The sequence below is a fragment of the Heloderma suspectum genome, chromosome 3 (assembly GCF_057233095.1).
Source record: "Heloderma suspectum isolate Gila_16-S chromosome 3, 16-S_ref, whole genome shotgun sequence".
In the NCBI taxonomy this organism is placed as follows: Eukaryota; Metazoa; Chordata; class Lepidosauria; order Squamata; family Helodermatidae; genus Heloderma; species Heloderma suspectum.
In genome coordinates, this window is record NC_139460.1 from 271,523,753 (window position 1) to 271,541,157 (window position 17,405).

Below are 17,405 nucleotides of genomic sequence, written 5' to 3' on the forward strand. Positions count from 1 at the left end.
AAATAGCCAGACTTGGTGGATACCTGCAGAACTGGTGAGGTGCTGACAGATTGTCTCTAAATGATAACTGCCATTTCTCAGATGGGACTACTCTATCCTACTTGCTCTTCCTAAACGAACACAGCCGTCATTTGTTTCTCAGCTGTGTAACAACTGCAACTTGGTTGTTACTCAGTTTGCTGCATTCATTTAAGAGACTAATGTAAGTTAGTTTATCATGTTGTATAACTTCAAACAAATTTTAAAGCAGCTTTTACATCCCTTATTAAAACCCCAGGGAGATCATTCTAGAGAAAAGTTGCCAAGAATTTATCAAGTCAGAAAAAGAAAACTACAATCTAAGAGATCCTCAAGCAAATGCTCATATAGAGAGCGCTTCTTCTGGGGAAAGAAAGGTGTAAAGTAATTACTTCGTGAAACAAAGTATTGTACCCCATTACTCCTGACAAGCATGGGCTTTTTGTGTTCCTTGTTACATAAACTTTCTGCACAGTAACAACTTGCCAGCTTTCTCCTGGTCTCCACCTTCTAGCTTCCACTTCTTCCCTCATTCAAGTAGCGTGTCCAAGACTTTGTTTTTAAACCCACTCATCTTCTCTTCATTTCATTATGATTTTTATTAGAGCAGCTAGGAAAAGATGGCAGTTTACACCACCACATCAGACAGCATGCATGGATTATGCAACTGGAATGTTCACATACATGATAACAACTGGAATGTTATCATTAGGACACAAATAAATACACATGTGTGCCTGCAACAGATTCTAGCCAATAAACTGGGAGACGTTCGAGCCAGTTGCCACATCTATGCCTATCCATGTGTTTGTTTTAAGAGATCAATTAGATATAATTAAGGAGTGGATACAATAAAAGGATGCTTTATTCTCTGGCTTCCTCCAACTGGGATTGCTCCACCTTTACTAAGCAATCACTGGGAAAGGACCATTCATACATGGAGAACTGGACACCAATGGAATGTTGCGGGACAAGAGAACTGGAACTGTGAATCCTACTGTGAAACTGGCAGTTCGCAGATCTCTTGGTTTTGAGCACTTTGGCAGGTCATATATTTTCATCCCCTCCTCCCCTCTGCATGGCAAGGGAATGGGGTGAGCTTCAAAATCTACTTCTTAAAAAAAAGAGCAATTTTGAATATTTTTCAGAATATAGCAAAATTGCCATATTGTGCTGTTGACTGTATTATCATAGCCATTCTGAGTTTTATGTTCTGAGAGCCAAAGTAGACATGGAGGGCAACCATTAAATCTGCGTTTGCTGTGATCACTGATGAAAGTCAGGGTGGGACTACTCATTACACAAAAAGCAGCATTTAGGGGAAAGGGCCAAAACCAAGCCCCTACCCCTGCTGCCTTATCTCACTGAGCACTGTAGCTTTAAGAAATTTCCGCCCTGCCTAGCTCACATCCAGTACTGGAGACAAGTCTTGGGGGAAACCACTTAGAAGCAGCAGAGAGCAGCATGGTAAGGCAAGGGAGAAACCCAGATGTTGCTCCTGTCTCCTACGCATTCGTTTTTATGTATCCTGGAAAATTCTGGCTTTTTCATTGCACAGTTCCGAATTTAAAATATATTTCCCTTGTGGGGAGGAGCCATGCAGTCAGTAGCAATCAATAGCAGTAAAAGGTAAGGAATATAAAACCTGTTCACTCCAGGAAAATTCAGAGAAGACCTCAGCATCCCCTCAGCCCCATTACTCTTTCAATTAGTGCATGAACAAGGCTGCAAATGAGGTGGGGGTGGGGTGTAGGGGTGGCCCAAGACATTTTGCTGCCTGAGGCAAAGGACAAGAAGGCGGCCTCTCCCATTCCATGTACAAAAGCTGACTGGACTGGCAGATGATTCTGTCTTAACACTGATAAGACAGCATTCTCCACTGTACCTGACAGCAGCAGGCTAACTTAGGAGGTGCAGAGCAGATCCATGGCACACAGGTCTCTCCTCCAACACCTTGCTACCATCTCCCAGCATATGCTGCCAGAGGTGACTGCTTCACTCTACCTAACAGTAGGGCCAGCCCTGATGGAGAGAATGCTCCTCCAAGCAGAAGGCGGCAAGTTTTTGCTTGCTCAAGAAGTTACATCTATTTTGGAGCTGCATTTATTAAAAAAACAGGGTCGATTCCCAGCAAAAGTCTCTTGAACTCATGTTTCTGGTTTGTAAAGGCCTCACCTACAGTCATATTATCTGTATTGTATCTCTCTGCACAAAACTTACATGTTGTTCCATCCTGGTCAACTACGTAAACAGAACATTTTATTATGCTAGTTGGGCAGCTCCTTGTAAAACTTCACCACATCTGTGGCTCACTGGAACCCTAGCTGTGGCTGTGACACCTGAGAGGGGAACTCCCATCCTGCCTAAGCACATTCCCTGAGGCTCAGTAGCTCATGCCTTCCCTTCCCACCACCCCAAAGTCAATATGGGCTGGATGTTCTGTACCTGCTCTTTACCATTTGAAGAATGTGTTGTCTGAAAGTCAGAGAGATGATGACAGAGGCAACCAGCAAGGCCAAACAGGGTGGAAGAACAAGCACCAGATAGAGCAACGTCATATCTGCTGTTTGCCACTTGCAGTTCTGGAGGATCGATTCAGGTAAGTGGGCTACGCTGAAAAACCTGGAGGAGTAGTTGCAAGTGACCTGACTGCTGTCTGCAATGCATATAGTGCCAAGCCTGTGCAGGGTGTCCCACCATCCTATTTTGCAGCAGTCATAAGGATTCTGGCCGAGGTAGATCACATGCAAGCTCCTTCCAAGTGGCTTTTGCATGGCATGCTGAGGTAGGGTGTGGAGGCCATTTCTCCTAAGGTCCAGAGTGTGCAGCCTCAGGACTGTTAAAGATTCGGGGAAGCTGGCCAGAGAGTTTTCAGAGAGATCCAGGTTTACCAGCTTCTGAAAAGCCAAAAAGTCCAGCTTTGTGCCTGCAGCAGAAAGGCCGGTCTGCCTGAGAGAGAGCACCTGCAGGGACTGTGCAACACCTTGCAGGGGTCCCAAGCCATTGAGCAGCAGCCTGGGATTGTCTGAAAGGTCTAAGTGTGCCAGGGAAGTTCCCTTAAAGATGTGGCTGCCCAGCACTTCTAAGTCACAAGCAGCCAAGAAAAGATTCCTCATGGAGCCAACGTTATTGAGATCTACGCAACTGGTACTTCCAGCACTATATGGGGTGCAAATCTCTATCGGGTTCTTACTGAGGTCAACTGTAGTGATACTTGGTGTGTGAGTAAAGATTTTAGCTGGCAAGCCACGCAGTGTGTTGCTGCTTAGATTTAACCTCTCGAGGTTGGGTAAGCTGCCCCCAGGACCCAGGTTCATCTGCAGATCTGAAAGCTGGTTGTAGCTGAGATCCAAGTCAATGAGAGTGTTGAGCAGTTTCCTCTCCTGCAAATGCAACACCTTTAAGCAGTTGTGGCTGAGGTTCAGATGAGTAAGGGAAACAATCCCCTCAAAAAACCTGTCCGGAAGGTACCAGAACTGGTTCCAGCTCAAGTCCAGAAAGGTCAGGGAAGAGAGGTCACTATGGCTGTTTTCTTCCCAGAGATCATGAGTGGTGATGTTGGTGACATTCCCATCCAGGAACAGCAGTTGCACTGAGCTCTCTGAACTATTATTGGAGAAATTGCCGTAGAAGTTCAATTGGTTGTGCGCCAGCAGCAGAGTCCGCAGTTTATTTTGCCTGGGCAACAGCGGAAAGAACAGGAGCTGGTTGTGGGAAAGATCTAGTGTTTCTAATTCAAAGCCGGCATCACTCTCTGCAGCCAAGAACCACTCAACGTGGTTGTAGCTGACATTTAGCATCTGGAGTTGGGTCAGGTCAAACTGCACAATGCACGGGATGTAGTTGTAGGCCAGATTAAGCTGCCGAAGCCCTCGCACACCCTCGAACGCACCAGCCTCAATCTCAAAGATGTAGTTTTGCTGCAAATCCAGGTGCTGCAGCTTGGGCAGGTTTCTGAAGTGAGAATCATCCAGTCTCATGATGGCATTCCTGGCTACAGACAAGGACTCCAGAGAGGACAGATGCTGGACCAGGGTGCCCATCATAACCTCAGTGAGCTGGTTTCCAGAGAGGTCCAGCTTCCTCAGGGCAGGCAAAGTACATAGAGCAGCTGCCGTCACAGAATAGTTCACAGAGAGGGCATTGTTGGCCACAGAGAGAATACCAAGACTCCTGGTGCCCAAGAAGGCCCCAGGTTCAATGAGCTCCAACCCATTCTCACACAGGCTGAGGCTCCGCAGAACTTGGTACTGCACTAAAGATGTGTTCCTTAGAGCCTGTATAACATTGGCATCCAGGAAGAGTTCCTCTGTTCCAGCAGGCAAGTCTTCCAGGATGGAGCTCAGCCTTCTTCCATTGCAATATGCAATTCTGTCCACCTGCAACAAGAAACAAATAGAGATGCAGAAGAGGAAACAGTGGGGCCACCTGCTAACATCATACAGCAGTGGGCAGGCAAAGTGCTTAATTTGAACATGAGAGCATGAAATCCCACTCCACGAGCAGCTGCTCATGGTTAGGGGTTTCTTTACAGGATATCTGAGGGCATGGTAGGCCGGGGATGTGATGTGGGGAGCCAGGAGTGTAGCCCCACTCCTGCTTCACCATGTGACTAATGGATGAATGGGGCTTAGAATTCCAAGAGATCCACATTTTTGTGACTGTGGACAACCTGCTATGGAGAATATTGTTGTAAGAACATAAGAAGAATCATGCTGGATCAGACCAAAGGTCTACTTAGTCCAGCATTCTCTTCCCACAGTGGCCAATCAGATGGGGACCCCACAAGCAGGACAAGAGTGCAATAGCACCCCTGCTCATGTTCCTCAGCAACTGATATTGAGAGGCATATTGCCTCTGATACTGGAGACAATATAAAGACATAACCTCCTTTATCTGCACCAGTGAGGAATTAGATTCGTCTCTCATTCTGAATAACCATGTGAGTTTGAATGATACGGAAAAAAGTGATCATGCTAATATCAAATTGTGCTAAATTTGCAACCCAGAGTCATTTCCCTCTTTGCTACTGCAACAGAGGAAATCAGATGAAGATTCATCCAGGAGATGGCAGTTTCTTGTGATAATGTCCACTTCATATAGACACTGGCTTCTATTATAGGAGTTCCCTTGACTATACATTCATGTAATGGGCCTAGACCTGTAAAGTCCTGAAATTCACATGAGCATGGGATCACCATGATTTGTGGTGATGAATAATTTTTAACAAATAAACTTGATGGTCTTTGAATTGAAAGAGGAAGCGATGTTTTTATCCATTTTCACTGGTAAAAACAACTCCCCAATTGCTCTATACATTGACATTACAGCAATTTCAGGAAAAATTTAGATCACATCACACATTACATTTAATACATTGGTCAAAAATGAATACAGGGCATACCACCATGTGCAAAGACTGCATGCATGTCTCTACTTCATATACACATTTCCCAACCAGTGTATACTCAGTAAAATAGACACAGGCCCAATCTTCACATACATGGAGAACCTAAGTACACCTAAGCAGAGAAAATACACTATGTGACGTAGCCCTTACTTACATAGGAATTACTTCCCTACCAGAGAAACCTGTAACATTGTGAAGCTTGGGGTTTTGTTTTCCTTTGCTTGATAATTTTGAAGTCAGTGCTTCCAAAAACCGTATGACTGCTTCAGTGTTTCTCAAATGTTTTGAACTTGTGGCCATCTTCTACACTTACTCTGCCTTGTAGGCTCCCCATCTGAGCACCAACCATCTGTTCTACAGCACAGCATCCAGATACCCTGGCATGCAGCTGTGTGCATGCAGCCAGCTGTTAGACTGGGGCATGCCTGGGCCCCCACTGTTGCTGTTTTTAGAAGGCTGTGGGGGGCATAACCCCCCCCCCATGCCGTAATTCAAGTACCCGCATTAATCCAGCATTGCCATTAGAAAACATAACTCATCCAACCTGAGTGCCAGCTCCAGGTTTTGGAGGGCCCTTGGGCAAGAAACCTGCAATGGGCCACCTCCCTCAGTGAGTCTGCATCTCACTGCCATAGTTACCAGGGGCCATTGCTCCTCATTGCTACCACTTGCTTACTTGACAGGCATACAGTCAGTGAGCAAGTAAACATCTATTACTCCTCCTTTTCACCACCACCATTGTCTGGGTCAGAGCAAAAGGCAGGTGAACATGGTGAAGACAGGAAGCACCTCCAGGGGACACCTGTTAGGGTATAGAACCTTGACAGGTACCTGAACATCCCTCCCTTGAAGTCAGCCTTGCTATCTGTAACTTCACATAGGTACACACCACACTAACAAAGCAGCAGCAGCTCTTCCAAAATCAGACTGGGATGATGGGGAAAATGGAATAATGAATCAGTGTGGATCAATAAGAACTCTCTTCTTGGTGACATTCACACCATCTACATCTTGCCTTGTAGTGGGAAGAAGTTTCCACCTGCCTCAGGATCCTATTACTTACTGAAACTTCGTGTTCCTCAGCTCAGGTGTTCCATGCCTCCAAGGAGATCAACCTCATAATTTGAGAATAACTAGATTACGTGAAATATTTTTTAAGCCTCTAGACTTCAGGTTCAAAGGGAAACAAATATTACTTTTCAAGAATGTCACCCAAATGGAAAGGCAAATAGAATGGTTGAACATCCTAGGTTCTTGAATTAATCTAGTAATCTCTGGATCACTGGAGTTGGTAACACTTGGGCTCAAACCCTGGAATGGGATTAAAATGTTTGCTGCAACCACTGCAGTTTCAGTCAATACCTCACATTTCTATCTTTGGGGTTTTACCTTTAAAGGTGGCCCAAGTTAAAGTTACTTAAAGAAAATAACTTTAAGTAGATTTAATTAATTAATTAAATTTTTATATATCTCATATGTATCTCTTTTCATTTTTAACATCCCAATGCAGAAAGAAGACATTTAGAATTTCCAGAAGACTCACTAGTTTGCAAAGACTGTGGTAGGCTTCAGGTTTGCTTCCCCATCCTGTACCTAGGGAAGGTATACACAGGAATATACCCAGAGCTATTAACGCCATTTCAGCAGCAGTACTCCTGCAAAGAGAGATAAAGCAGAAAGAAGCCCACATATAAGAAGGCCTCTTCAGTTTCTTTACAATTGCTTGCATTTTGTATTACAGAAAGAACTAGATGTCTACTAGAATGCATAAATTCCAAGGCCTTGCTGAAAGTCATTTAAGACAAAAGAGTACTTGCTCTCAAATATTTCAAATCCACCACAAACCATACACCAAGCTCTGACTGAATATTTTATTTGCACAATACACACATCTTCCCCATATCTGAAGTTCTGTTATACAAGTAGACTACACACCACACTTTGGGTCACTTTCAAACTCTTTTTGGTGAATAAGTGGACAGATTTTTGCTTGGATTAGCTCACAGCTCTGTCTTGTCCTCCATGGCTTTTCAACATCTATATGAAACCACAAGGAGAAGTTATCCAGAGGTTAGGGCTGAGGTGTCATCAATATGACAATTTCCCACCATCTAATCCTAGGGTGGCAGTTGGAATCCTGGACAGTTGTCTGGGGGCAATATTGGGATGGATGGATAGATGGATGAGAGCCAACAAGGTGAAGCTTTCAGCCACAATGACACATGCCAGGTTAGATTACTGTAATGCACTCTATGTGGGGCTGCCCCTTGATGATGGTTCAGAAACTGCAACTGGTATAGACTGCAATAGCTAGAGTGCTTCTGAGAGCTAGGTACTCAAATCATATCACACCTATTCTGTATTGGTTCCAAAGGCTGCCTATTTGTTTTCAAGCCCAATTCAAAGTGCCACTTCTGGCCTTTAAATCCTTAAATGCTTTGAGACCACATTATCTGAAGGATTGCCTGCATTTGTATGAGCATTCCCCAGCATTAAGATCAGTGTCAGAGGATCCTGCTATCTGACCCACCAGCAAGAGCAGTTAAGCTGGAGGTTCCTAGGAATAGGGCTTCCTCGGTGGTGGCCCTACACCTTTGGAACTCCCTGCCCCCCCCCCCCCAAGAGATATATATGGCCTCATCATTACTGGCTTAAAAAGAAAAAAAACTGAAGGCACATCTAATCTGGTCTGTATTTGATACTTAAAAAAATATTTACCTGCTGCTCTGTATGTTCTAATTGTAATAGTTTTTTCCCGTGTGTTTTATAATCTTGTAAGCCACCTTGTGAAGGCAGTGTGCTCTGAAAAGTGGGTTAAAAACTCTTAATTAAGTAAGTAAGATGGTGAAAGATCATCTATAAGCAACTTGAGGCTGGAGACAGACAATCGTTTTAAGTAAGTAAAAGGTAATTTGAGAGCCTTCCTTTCCCCATGTACACATGTAGATTTTGCCCCACTGTCACCTCTGGTCAAGCACAGTTTGCAAAATTCGTTTACCAAAGGCAAAAGTGGAACACACACCACGAAGCCTCAGCTCTTCAAAAATTTCGCATCTCTGGTCAGAAGCTTCAGGCTAAACTATACATAATACCAGAGGCCCATGATTGTATTTGATACATTCATTTCTACTGAAATACAGCTGTGGGAGGGGGGAACGCTAGTTTGATCAGAGCAGTGGTAGGAGAGGGAGATGTTTTCTTTAAAAATCCTTTTCTCCCTACACCGTTTCCCCAGTCAAAATCACCCCAATCCTGAAGCTTCTACTGTTAGCCCCACAAGGGGAAAATAAATGTTACCACCAGATCAGATTGATCTTGTGGTCCTGTAATCAGATTTATGAGTATTTAAGATTTAGGGGTGATGGAACTCACTCTAAAAAAATCAACAACCAGAGGCAGTGTCGTTTAATATACTGACCATCAAAGCAGGAGTCAAAGGCTTTTTCGCCTCCTCTCTCTTTCTGTTCATTACCTGCAATATCTACCCTGAGTTCCTACCCTGCTCATTTTCTGTCTTTTTCCTTGCCATCATAGTTCAGTGCTTTAGCCATCAACCACTACATGCCCTGCCTTCCTCATTTGGTTCTGGCACTCCGACCCCTGTAACCATCCAACAAAGTTGAACAGCAAGCCCACAGAGTAAATTCTCTCTCAAATTAAATTTGGCATTTTCCAGTTGTCAGAAACCATCCCTTACCTTGTCTCTTCTCCGGGTATCATCCATGACACCTTTCCATTACAGAATCCTACATAGTGTACTCCAGGAGGAACCACACCGCATGGAACTGATACACATTCCCAGTGAATTCAGCCATGCCATAAAATGAGAACTGCCTTTTGCAGTGCAGGGGTTCAGAATGGCCATCAGCTGTTGCATTGCCCCCTTTAGTTATCATCCACCAGCCCTTCTTAAGGCAAAGAATGGGGATACGTTCTGGGGTTGTTACTCACCACTTGGAGCAATGCGCTCAGCTCTAGGGGGCTCATTCTGCACCAGTGATCTCTTGTCCTCCGATCTCTTGGTATCTCTTCAAAAGAAAATGAATAAATAAATAATAAAAGTAGCTGCTTTGTGCTCACTTAACATCAGATTAATTTAGAACTTGCGGAAGGAACTAACGGAAACTGCAGTCACATGGATCACAGAATGAGTTGCAAGCTGCTTCTGCCAGCCACCCCCATCCACCCCGAGCTCAGCAGTTGCACACGGAAAGGTTGCGCATACGCAAGTCACTTGAAAACGAGAAGGAGCTGAGAAGAAGGGAAATGAAAGGAAGGAAACAGTGCAGAGTAAAATTGATGCCATTCGTTGAACCTTAAGTGACTGCTGCCCTGTGAGGGCTTTGTTTCCTTTCCTCTCAACAGCAAAGCTATTTGTAGCACACACCGTAACGACTAACAGAATTATTAGGGCATAATGCTTCAAGGACTAGAAAGTCCACTTCATCAAATGCCAGTGGACGCTAGTCCCTGAAAGTTCACGCCACAATGAATTTGTTAGTCTTTAAAGTGCTACAAGGCCCTTGGGTGCTTCTGGGGTGCTTCCAGACGGAGAGCTCCTGGCGCTGCCTATCAGAAGGCATTGTGCTAGGCAATGGCACGATAAAAAGCCTTGTCATGAAGCACCCTAGACACAGCTGCTATCATGTAACTGCCCCTGTCCATTCATAGGACTCATAGGAGTCCAGACATTCTGCTTGTAACTCTCCCTACTTCCCCACGGTTTCTTTCATTTTTTTTTCTTTTCTCAAAATATCCATTGAAGAGGAAAAGGCAGAATAGCTGCACAATGGGTGCTTCTGGAAAAGTATTTTATTACGCAGGTGCACTGCCTATTCATAGAATGTTATGGGGTAACCCAGATGACATCACCTTCCATTTGTAGCCCTCCCATGTTTTCCCATCACTCCTTCAATCTTTATTTTTCAGAAAGATGTTCCATCTTTAATAAAAAATAATTTTTATTATTAGCACTGGAAGCACCCAGCTGTTTTGTTGTTTTTGCTGCAACAGACTAATATGGCTACCCCCTGGAAGTTGTTTCCTGTCCTATCAGTGTTGGTCATTAACTTTGGTTTGAAACACAACTCTGGGAAACTGGATGAGGGCAAATTTTCACCAGGGTTCCAAGAGTTTTATTGGTGGGGTCTCCAGGGAATTGCAGAACCCTAGTACCAAAATGGGCCTTGAAGTTGCCCATCAACAGCACCTGAACAGCAGACTGAGCAGGTAACCAGTACATTATACTGAGATGTACTGTACTTCTAATTAAATTATAACTATTATTTCTAAGTTTGCATCTTTACATAAAAATGAGCATATGTAAATTTTATGCAAATCTGTGTCCTCTTTTGGGGTGATACGTAAGTGGCCACCCCATCTGGCTGGCTATGGGCTTCCAATTAATGTCACACCACCTCCTCCTCTGCGCACCAAAGCAAATGAGAGAGCTGCCTAGGTGGGCTGAAAGGAGCAGACTGTGTGGAAGAGCTAAGTGTCTGCCTGTAGCCGCCCAGAGAGAATATAAGGTAGCCTGAGTGGCTCCCATGGAATCTCTGCTGGAGCTTAAACTGCACAGTAGGCCTTCTTGCAGCCTGAGCTTTTGGACACCGCTTCCACATACCCTGTGTTGCATTCCTGCCCAGCCAGACCTCCACCCCACCCCATCCGGGAGCTGCATAGAAGTGATTGAGGCTGTTTTCCTAACAAAGATTTGCTGTGATCATGATTACATCATAGTGAGAGGTACTTTGCACATGGTCAAAGGTACTTATTACTCCACATTTCCAGGAGTGAGCCACAGCACTGAAAATGGGTTATAACAAGGGGGAACCTGCAACAAAATACTGCAGTTTATTATGACCTCCTCACAGGAGTGCTCCTTTTCAGGATTCTGGCCAGCCATGCCTTCCTCCAGCAGGCCATTCCACTCTCTGGCCTCTCTTCTATTTTTCTTTTTTTCCCCAAGCATCATTCAGTATTCCATGGTTACTGAGCATACTCAGACCTTATTGGGCGGGGGCTGTTGGGGGGGGGGTGCCCCCTTTGGTGTGGTCATTTATTTTTTTAACTTCTGCAAATCTCAGGGCTCCCCTGAGCATGCCAGTACTTCCCTCTCCTTGGTGGCCCAGTTTTGGCTTTAATCCTGTTGGCACTCAACACCTTAGGAACGCTAAGGTCTGATGGGCCAAAACTCAAAGCAAACCGTTATCTTAAGTCCATGTGACCGATGGCTAGCTTACCTTTTCCTGAAGGCGCAGAGTAGATTTAAAACACTGTAGTAATTTCTGCTATGCAGAGTTGGATGAAGGTCACACACAATTCACTATAAATATGCAGTGACTTGTGTTAATTCAGGAAAAATACAGTTTGACCATGTTCCTGGGCCTGCATATCTTTCAGACTATTTTACACATTTTACAATTAATTACTAGTCACTGAGACATTGAAAAATAAAAGGTTAAAGAGAAATTACACTTACGTGCAGATTAGGACATGGCTGCCATCTTGAAATGCAAATTTGAGGGTGTTCCTGTGTTTCAATTTTGGGAGATTTTGGATATATTAATCAGCTATCATTTCTGAGTGGAAAACACGCTTCTATTACAATTTTGCCCACATTCAGTGCTTTCCCCCCCCCATATCTTTCCTAGACTGTGTGTGACTCTGGATAGTGAATGAAGGCTGTGTGGGATTCCCTATCCAAATAAATATGCCATAGGAAAGCTAGCTGATATGAGATACAAGCAACTATTAAGTTAACAATCTGGACAAAAAGTTCTGTGTTCACAATCATGTAAAACAAATATGTTACTGGAAACAACTGTACAGATTTTGTTCCTCTTACATTTTCAGATGAAACGGGCTGCTGAAATGATTTAAGAAACAATTCAAACAGGAAGCCAAAGAAAAGAGAATCTAGAGAAACTTGGGAAAATATGGGGCTTTCCATTATTTGTATGAAACATATCACAACCAGGACCTGGACTATTTATCTGAGGCTTTGGCTGAATCCAGACATCACACCACACCATGGCTTGACATTATGTGAATGAGCTTGGAACAAACCTCCAGCTCACACACTCCCTCCTCCTTTTGAGTGCTGTAATTCCTTCCCTCCCTTCCTGGTTCACAAGCATACCATGGTATACTGTTACAGCTGAACTGGCAAACTATGGTTTGTGCTTGCCCTGAAAATCAGGATTGCAAACTAGGTTCAAACTCTGAATTACAATTGTGGTTTGTAGGGCAAACTGCTGCTTCAGATGCAACAATAAACTATGGTTTGCCTACAAACCAAGAAGGGAATCTCAATGTGTGAGGGCAGAAGGGAGTGTGCTAGCCCATAACTCATTCACATTGTGCCAAACCATGATTTAACATTACACTTGAATAAAAAAACAGGAAACTCACTGCATAGCAAGTATACCGATATAAGAACTTCATTACGAGCAAGATATTGGCTACAAATAATGGTCAAGTTTTGAAATACTTTTGAAAATGTAATTTCCTTTCATGCCAATATTCATGGTAAAGATACAGTGATATCCTGGAGGGTCCTACTATTAATAATATTTAACATTATCAGCATGCCAAGCATTGTGCAGAACCCACGTATAGCTCCGCTCCTACTTCAACATCCAACTTATGCAAAAAAAAAATTATCTTATCTTAATTTAAAACAAACAATCAGAGAAGTGATCATGAGTTAATTTTTATAGCATGGTAGTTGACTGTGCAGAATTTGCAGTTCACCATTTCCTGAAGTTTTCAAAATGTGGATGGAGGCAAGAGATGAGTTACAATCTAGACATAGCATTCAGGAGATCAGCTACGATGCCTTATCATAAAATGGTGAACCTGCAGTGGCCTCCTCTTCAGTTTCCCCCAAATAATATATGGCTGATCTTTGGTCCGTACCACCAACATTTAGCAATATACTCCCAGAATATGTGATCTTTACATTGCAAGGGACCATTTATTTCTAGCACACTTCCTGGGTGCACTGATCCTAGGAAGAAGGTGCAAAGTGTCTTGCTATGGCACAGAATCTGGTCTTTATCTGGTACTGATGCTCAGAATCCCATGTTCAATCATCAGCAAGAAATTTAAGATTTAACAGACTGAATTCAGCCAACTCCTTCTCCTTTTTCTTACTAGATTCCTTGCAACTTAGTCCCAGTTAATTTAATCCTAACCTGCTTTTGGTATATACTGGCCCTCAGAAAAGTCCCTATGCTTACAGAACTAGCATGCTGTGGGAGAAAGCTGGCCTAGAACTCCACTTCCCATCATGCTAATGGCGTATGTGCAGGGAATTTCTATATGGCAGAGCACCCAAACATTCAATCCCACACCTGCCGTCTGAAGATGTACAGTCCAGCCACAGATATACCATACAATATCTGTATGATACAGATCATACAGCTTGGATCCAAGGATTGTGGGCAGTGGAGGAGAGAAACAGGAACGGGAGCTCCTTCAGCAATTACCAAGTGCATTCCTGGTACTGGTAATCTCATGCAATTCCTATGCCTAAATCAGCCAGCAGCACATCTTCTAGGTCTCTTAGCAGTAGCTTCCTCCTTCTCAGTTCTGCTAGGGTTTGAAGGGGAGGAAACAAAAACAAGATGTGTGCATTTTGGTATGGCCCACTGGCCAATGGATGCCTCTCTGACAAAAATATTTTCCTATCCTAAACATCACTGACAATACAATGATGTAAGCAGGAGAAAACAAATAGCAACTTCTATTTGTGTATGAGTCAGCCATCCACACTCCTACACTCAAATTCACTTTAGGAAGTTAGTACAGTTAGCAGAAGTGAATACATATAAACATCCCGCACAGACCCAGCTGTGTTCCAAAGAACCCACATTCTCTGGCAAAGAACCCAAGAGAATGAGAGTTCTTTGGAACAACCTTATGTTACATGATATACACTAACCTGGAAGAATAATCCATTCTAAAGCGTCTGCAGAAGTCAAGTCTACCCATTTTGCCCAACAGCTTCATTTTCTGTGTAGAGACAACCTAACTTAGCTAACTTCTAAATGCATGCAGGGACCACTGGCAGCCTGTAATGTCATCATAGAATGCAAGATATCACTAGTCCAACTTATGAGCATCGCTCATACTTTTTACATGTACAATGGCTGGGGTCCCCAACATGGTGCCTGTGGGCAACAATGGGCCTGCACACATCACTCTTGGTGCCCACCAGACTCCCTGCCCCTCCTGATTTTTATGTTATTTTTAAAAATTGTTATTAAAAAAACATAACTTGCTGCAAAGTGAAGTGTCAGTCTCTAGCACCATCTTTATGTCAAAGAATGCCTTTGGGCCCTAGATCACTGAGCCTCAACAGCTTATTTTCTGTTAAATTACTGTTGGAGCAGAAAAATGCAGTCTCAAAAGAGGGATTTGTTTATTCATTCATTCATTCATTCATTCATTCATTTATATCCCGCCTTTTTTTCCTCTTTCAAAGAACCCAAGGTGGCTCCATATTATCTTCACAACAACCCTGTGAGGTAGGTTAACCTGAGAGTCAGTCACTGGCCAGAAGTCACCCAGTAAGCTTCCTGGCTGAGCGGGGACTAGAACTCGGGTCTCCTGAGTTCCAGCCCAACACTCTAAACACTACACCACACTGGCACTGGTTTTGTGTTTTGAAGCTCAGCCCCCACCTGTCTGTAGTTAGGTTTTTTGGCAAGTTACTTTCTTTTAGTCCCACCAGTTTGCCTTTGAGGAAACTGATGTTTTGTGACCAGCCAACTCTTGCAGCCATTTTGTGAGAGCACCCACAACACTCTCAAAATTCCAGGTGTGCCCACTAGTCCAGTAAGGTTGGCATTCTCAGGCAATTGCTTTGGGTGAAGCTTTTGGGCCAATCTTCATGTTACAATTACTACACGGATGCCTGCTGTAACAACCTCTGCATAGCAAATGCTGCATGCAGCTACTTTAGCGTGTGGTGTGGCTTGCTGTGTGGATGGCCCCGATTTTTATTTAAAAAAAAAAATTGGCCACCTTTTAGGAGGCATAGGCCCTCCCAAGGCAGCTCACAGAGTTGCAATATGAAGAGTTGCAATGCCACTGCTGTATCTTTGCAAGGGCTGGAAGTGGCATGGGAATTACACATAAGGGAGTGGGGCAGGCCATGCTACACGTTGTGGCCGCCCTGCGGAGCAGGCACACTTCACATAAGGAGCAGCATCCGCACACACACATTCAATTCCTTATTCAATTTCTTCAGTTTTGTGGTGTAGTGATTAGAGTCTTTGACCAAGTTATTTAAGGACAATTAACATGGTATGCCTTTGCATTCTTCCTATACCTCAGAGATAGGAGGGAATGCCGTTTCTCCCTTCTCCTCCTGTTGTATCCAGTAACCGACCGAAGTAGATGAAACAGACAAGCTATACAAGAGTGATTTCTGGTAAACATATCTTTATCAGTTTAAATTTGTTTAATTTAATGAAAATAGCAAAGGGTGACTGTAACCTGCTATCTTTGTCTTTGTTTTTTTCCTTGCAGGTCCAATTTTGAAAATTAACTTAATAAAACTGAATGATTTGGGGTTATAGTTACGGTAACACTTTTAATCCCACTGATGAAGACCCTTGGGATTGAAACATGTCTGGGACAGGTTGATGTGTATTAGTATAACCTACTATATGATTATTACAATTCAGGAATGTTAATATGCTTTTGGACTGTCGATTTTTTGGTTTGGGTACAATTTTATCCCCTTCATGGATCACTGCCTTGTTGTGGCGAAGGGGTTTGCGTAACTCAGTGAAGCCATAAGCTATACCGTGCAGAGCCACCCAAGACGGACAGGTCATAGCAGAGAGTTCTGACAAAATATGGTCCACTGGAGAAGGAAATGGCAACCCACTCCAGGATTCTTGCCAAGAAAACCCCATGGAAGGGGGTTTTCACAAGGCTAAAAGAGATGACGCCGGAAGATGAGCCCCTCAGGTCGGAAGGTGTCCAATATACTACTGGGGAAGAACAAAGGGTATTTCCAAGTAGTGCCAGAAAGAGTGAAGTGGCTGGGCCAAAGCCAAAAGGACACTCAGCTGTGGATGTGTCTGGTGGTGAAAAGAAAATCCGATGCTGTAAAGAATATTGTTTAGGAACCTGGAATGTCAGATCAATGAATCAAGGTAAGCTGGAGGTGGTCAAACATGAGACGGCAAGATTGAACATCGACATCTTGGGAATCAGTGAACTAAAATGGACAAGCATGGGCGAATTTAATTCAGGTGACCATCATATCTACTACTGTGGGCAAGAATCCCTTAGAAGAAATGGAGTAGCACTCATAGTCAACAAAAGGGTGGGAAAAGCAGTACTGGGGTACAATCTCAAAAACGATAGAATGATCTCAGTACGAATCCAAGGCAAACCATTCAACATCACAGTAATTCAAGTCTATGCCCTAACCACTGAGGCTGAAGAAGCTGAGGTTGATCGGTTTTATGAAGACCTACAACACCTTCTCGAACTAACACCAAAAGAAGATGTCCTCTTCATCATAGGGGATTGGAATGCTAAAGTAGGAAGTCAAGAAATCACCAGGATAACAGGCAAGCATGGCCTTGGTGTACAAAATGAAGCAGGACAAAGGCTCATAGAGTTTTGCCAAGAGAACACGCTGATCATAGCAAACACTCTTTTCCAACAGCACAAGAGGCGACTCTACACATGGACATCACCAGATGGTCAATATCGAAATCAGATTGATTACGTCCTTTGCAGCCAAAGATGGAGAAGCTCTATACAGTCAGTAAAAACAAGACCTGGAGCTGACTGTGGCTCAGATCATGAGCTTCTTGTTGCAAAATTTCGGCTGAAATTGAAGAACATAGGGAAAACCACTAAACCATTCAGATATGGCCTAAATCATATCCCTTATGAATGTACAATAGAGGTGATGAATAGATTTAAGGGATTAGACCTGATAGAC

At 43.6% G+C, this 17,405-nt stretch overlaps 1 protein-coding gene across 5 annotated transcripts; it reads right to left on the reverse strand.

The window, feature by feature from the left end:
• Positions 1-606: 606 nt before the first annotated feature.
• On the reverse strand, positions 607-13,826 carry NRROS (negative regulator of reactive oxygen species). 5 transcript variants are annotated; one of them, XM_084846971.1, is made up of 5 exons: positions 13,786-13,826; positions 11,910-11,960; positions 9,380-9,456; positions 6,972-7,083; positions 607-4,397 (listed from the first exon to the last, which is right to left on the reverse strand). In XM_084846971.1, the coding sequence occupies exons 4-5, from the start codon at positions 7,065-7,067 to the stop codon at positions 2,439-2,441; spliced, it is 2,055 nt and encodes a 684-aa protein (XP_084703097.1). In that variant the 5' UTR covers positions 7,068-7,083; positions 9,380-9,456; positions 11,910-11,960; positions 13,786-13,826; the 3' UTR covers positions 607-2,438. The 5 variants fall into 5 exon arrangements, with proteins under 5 accessions (XP_084703097.1, XP_084703095.1, XP_084703098.1 ...); XM_084846969.1 differs by lacking the exon at positions 13,786-13,826 and having other exon boundaries at positions 11,910-12,000; XM_084846972.1 differs by lacking the exons at positions 6,972-7,083; positions 13,786-13,826 and having other exon boundaries at positions 11,910-12,000.
• Between the last annotated feature and the right edge of the window lie 3,579 nt (positions 13,827-17,405).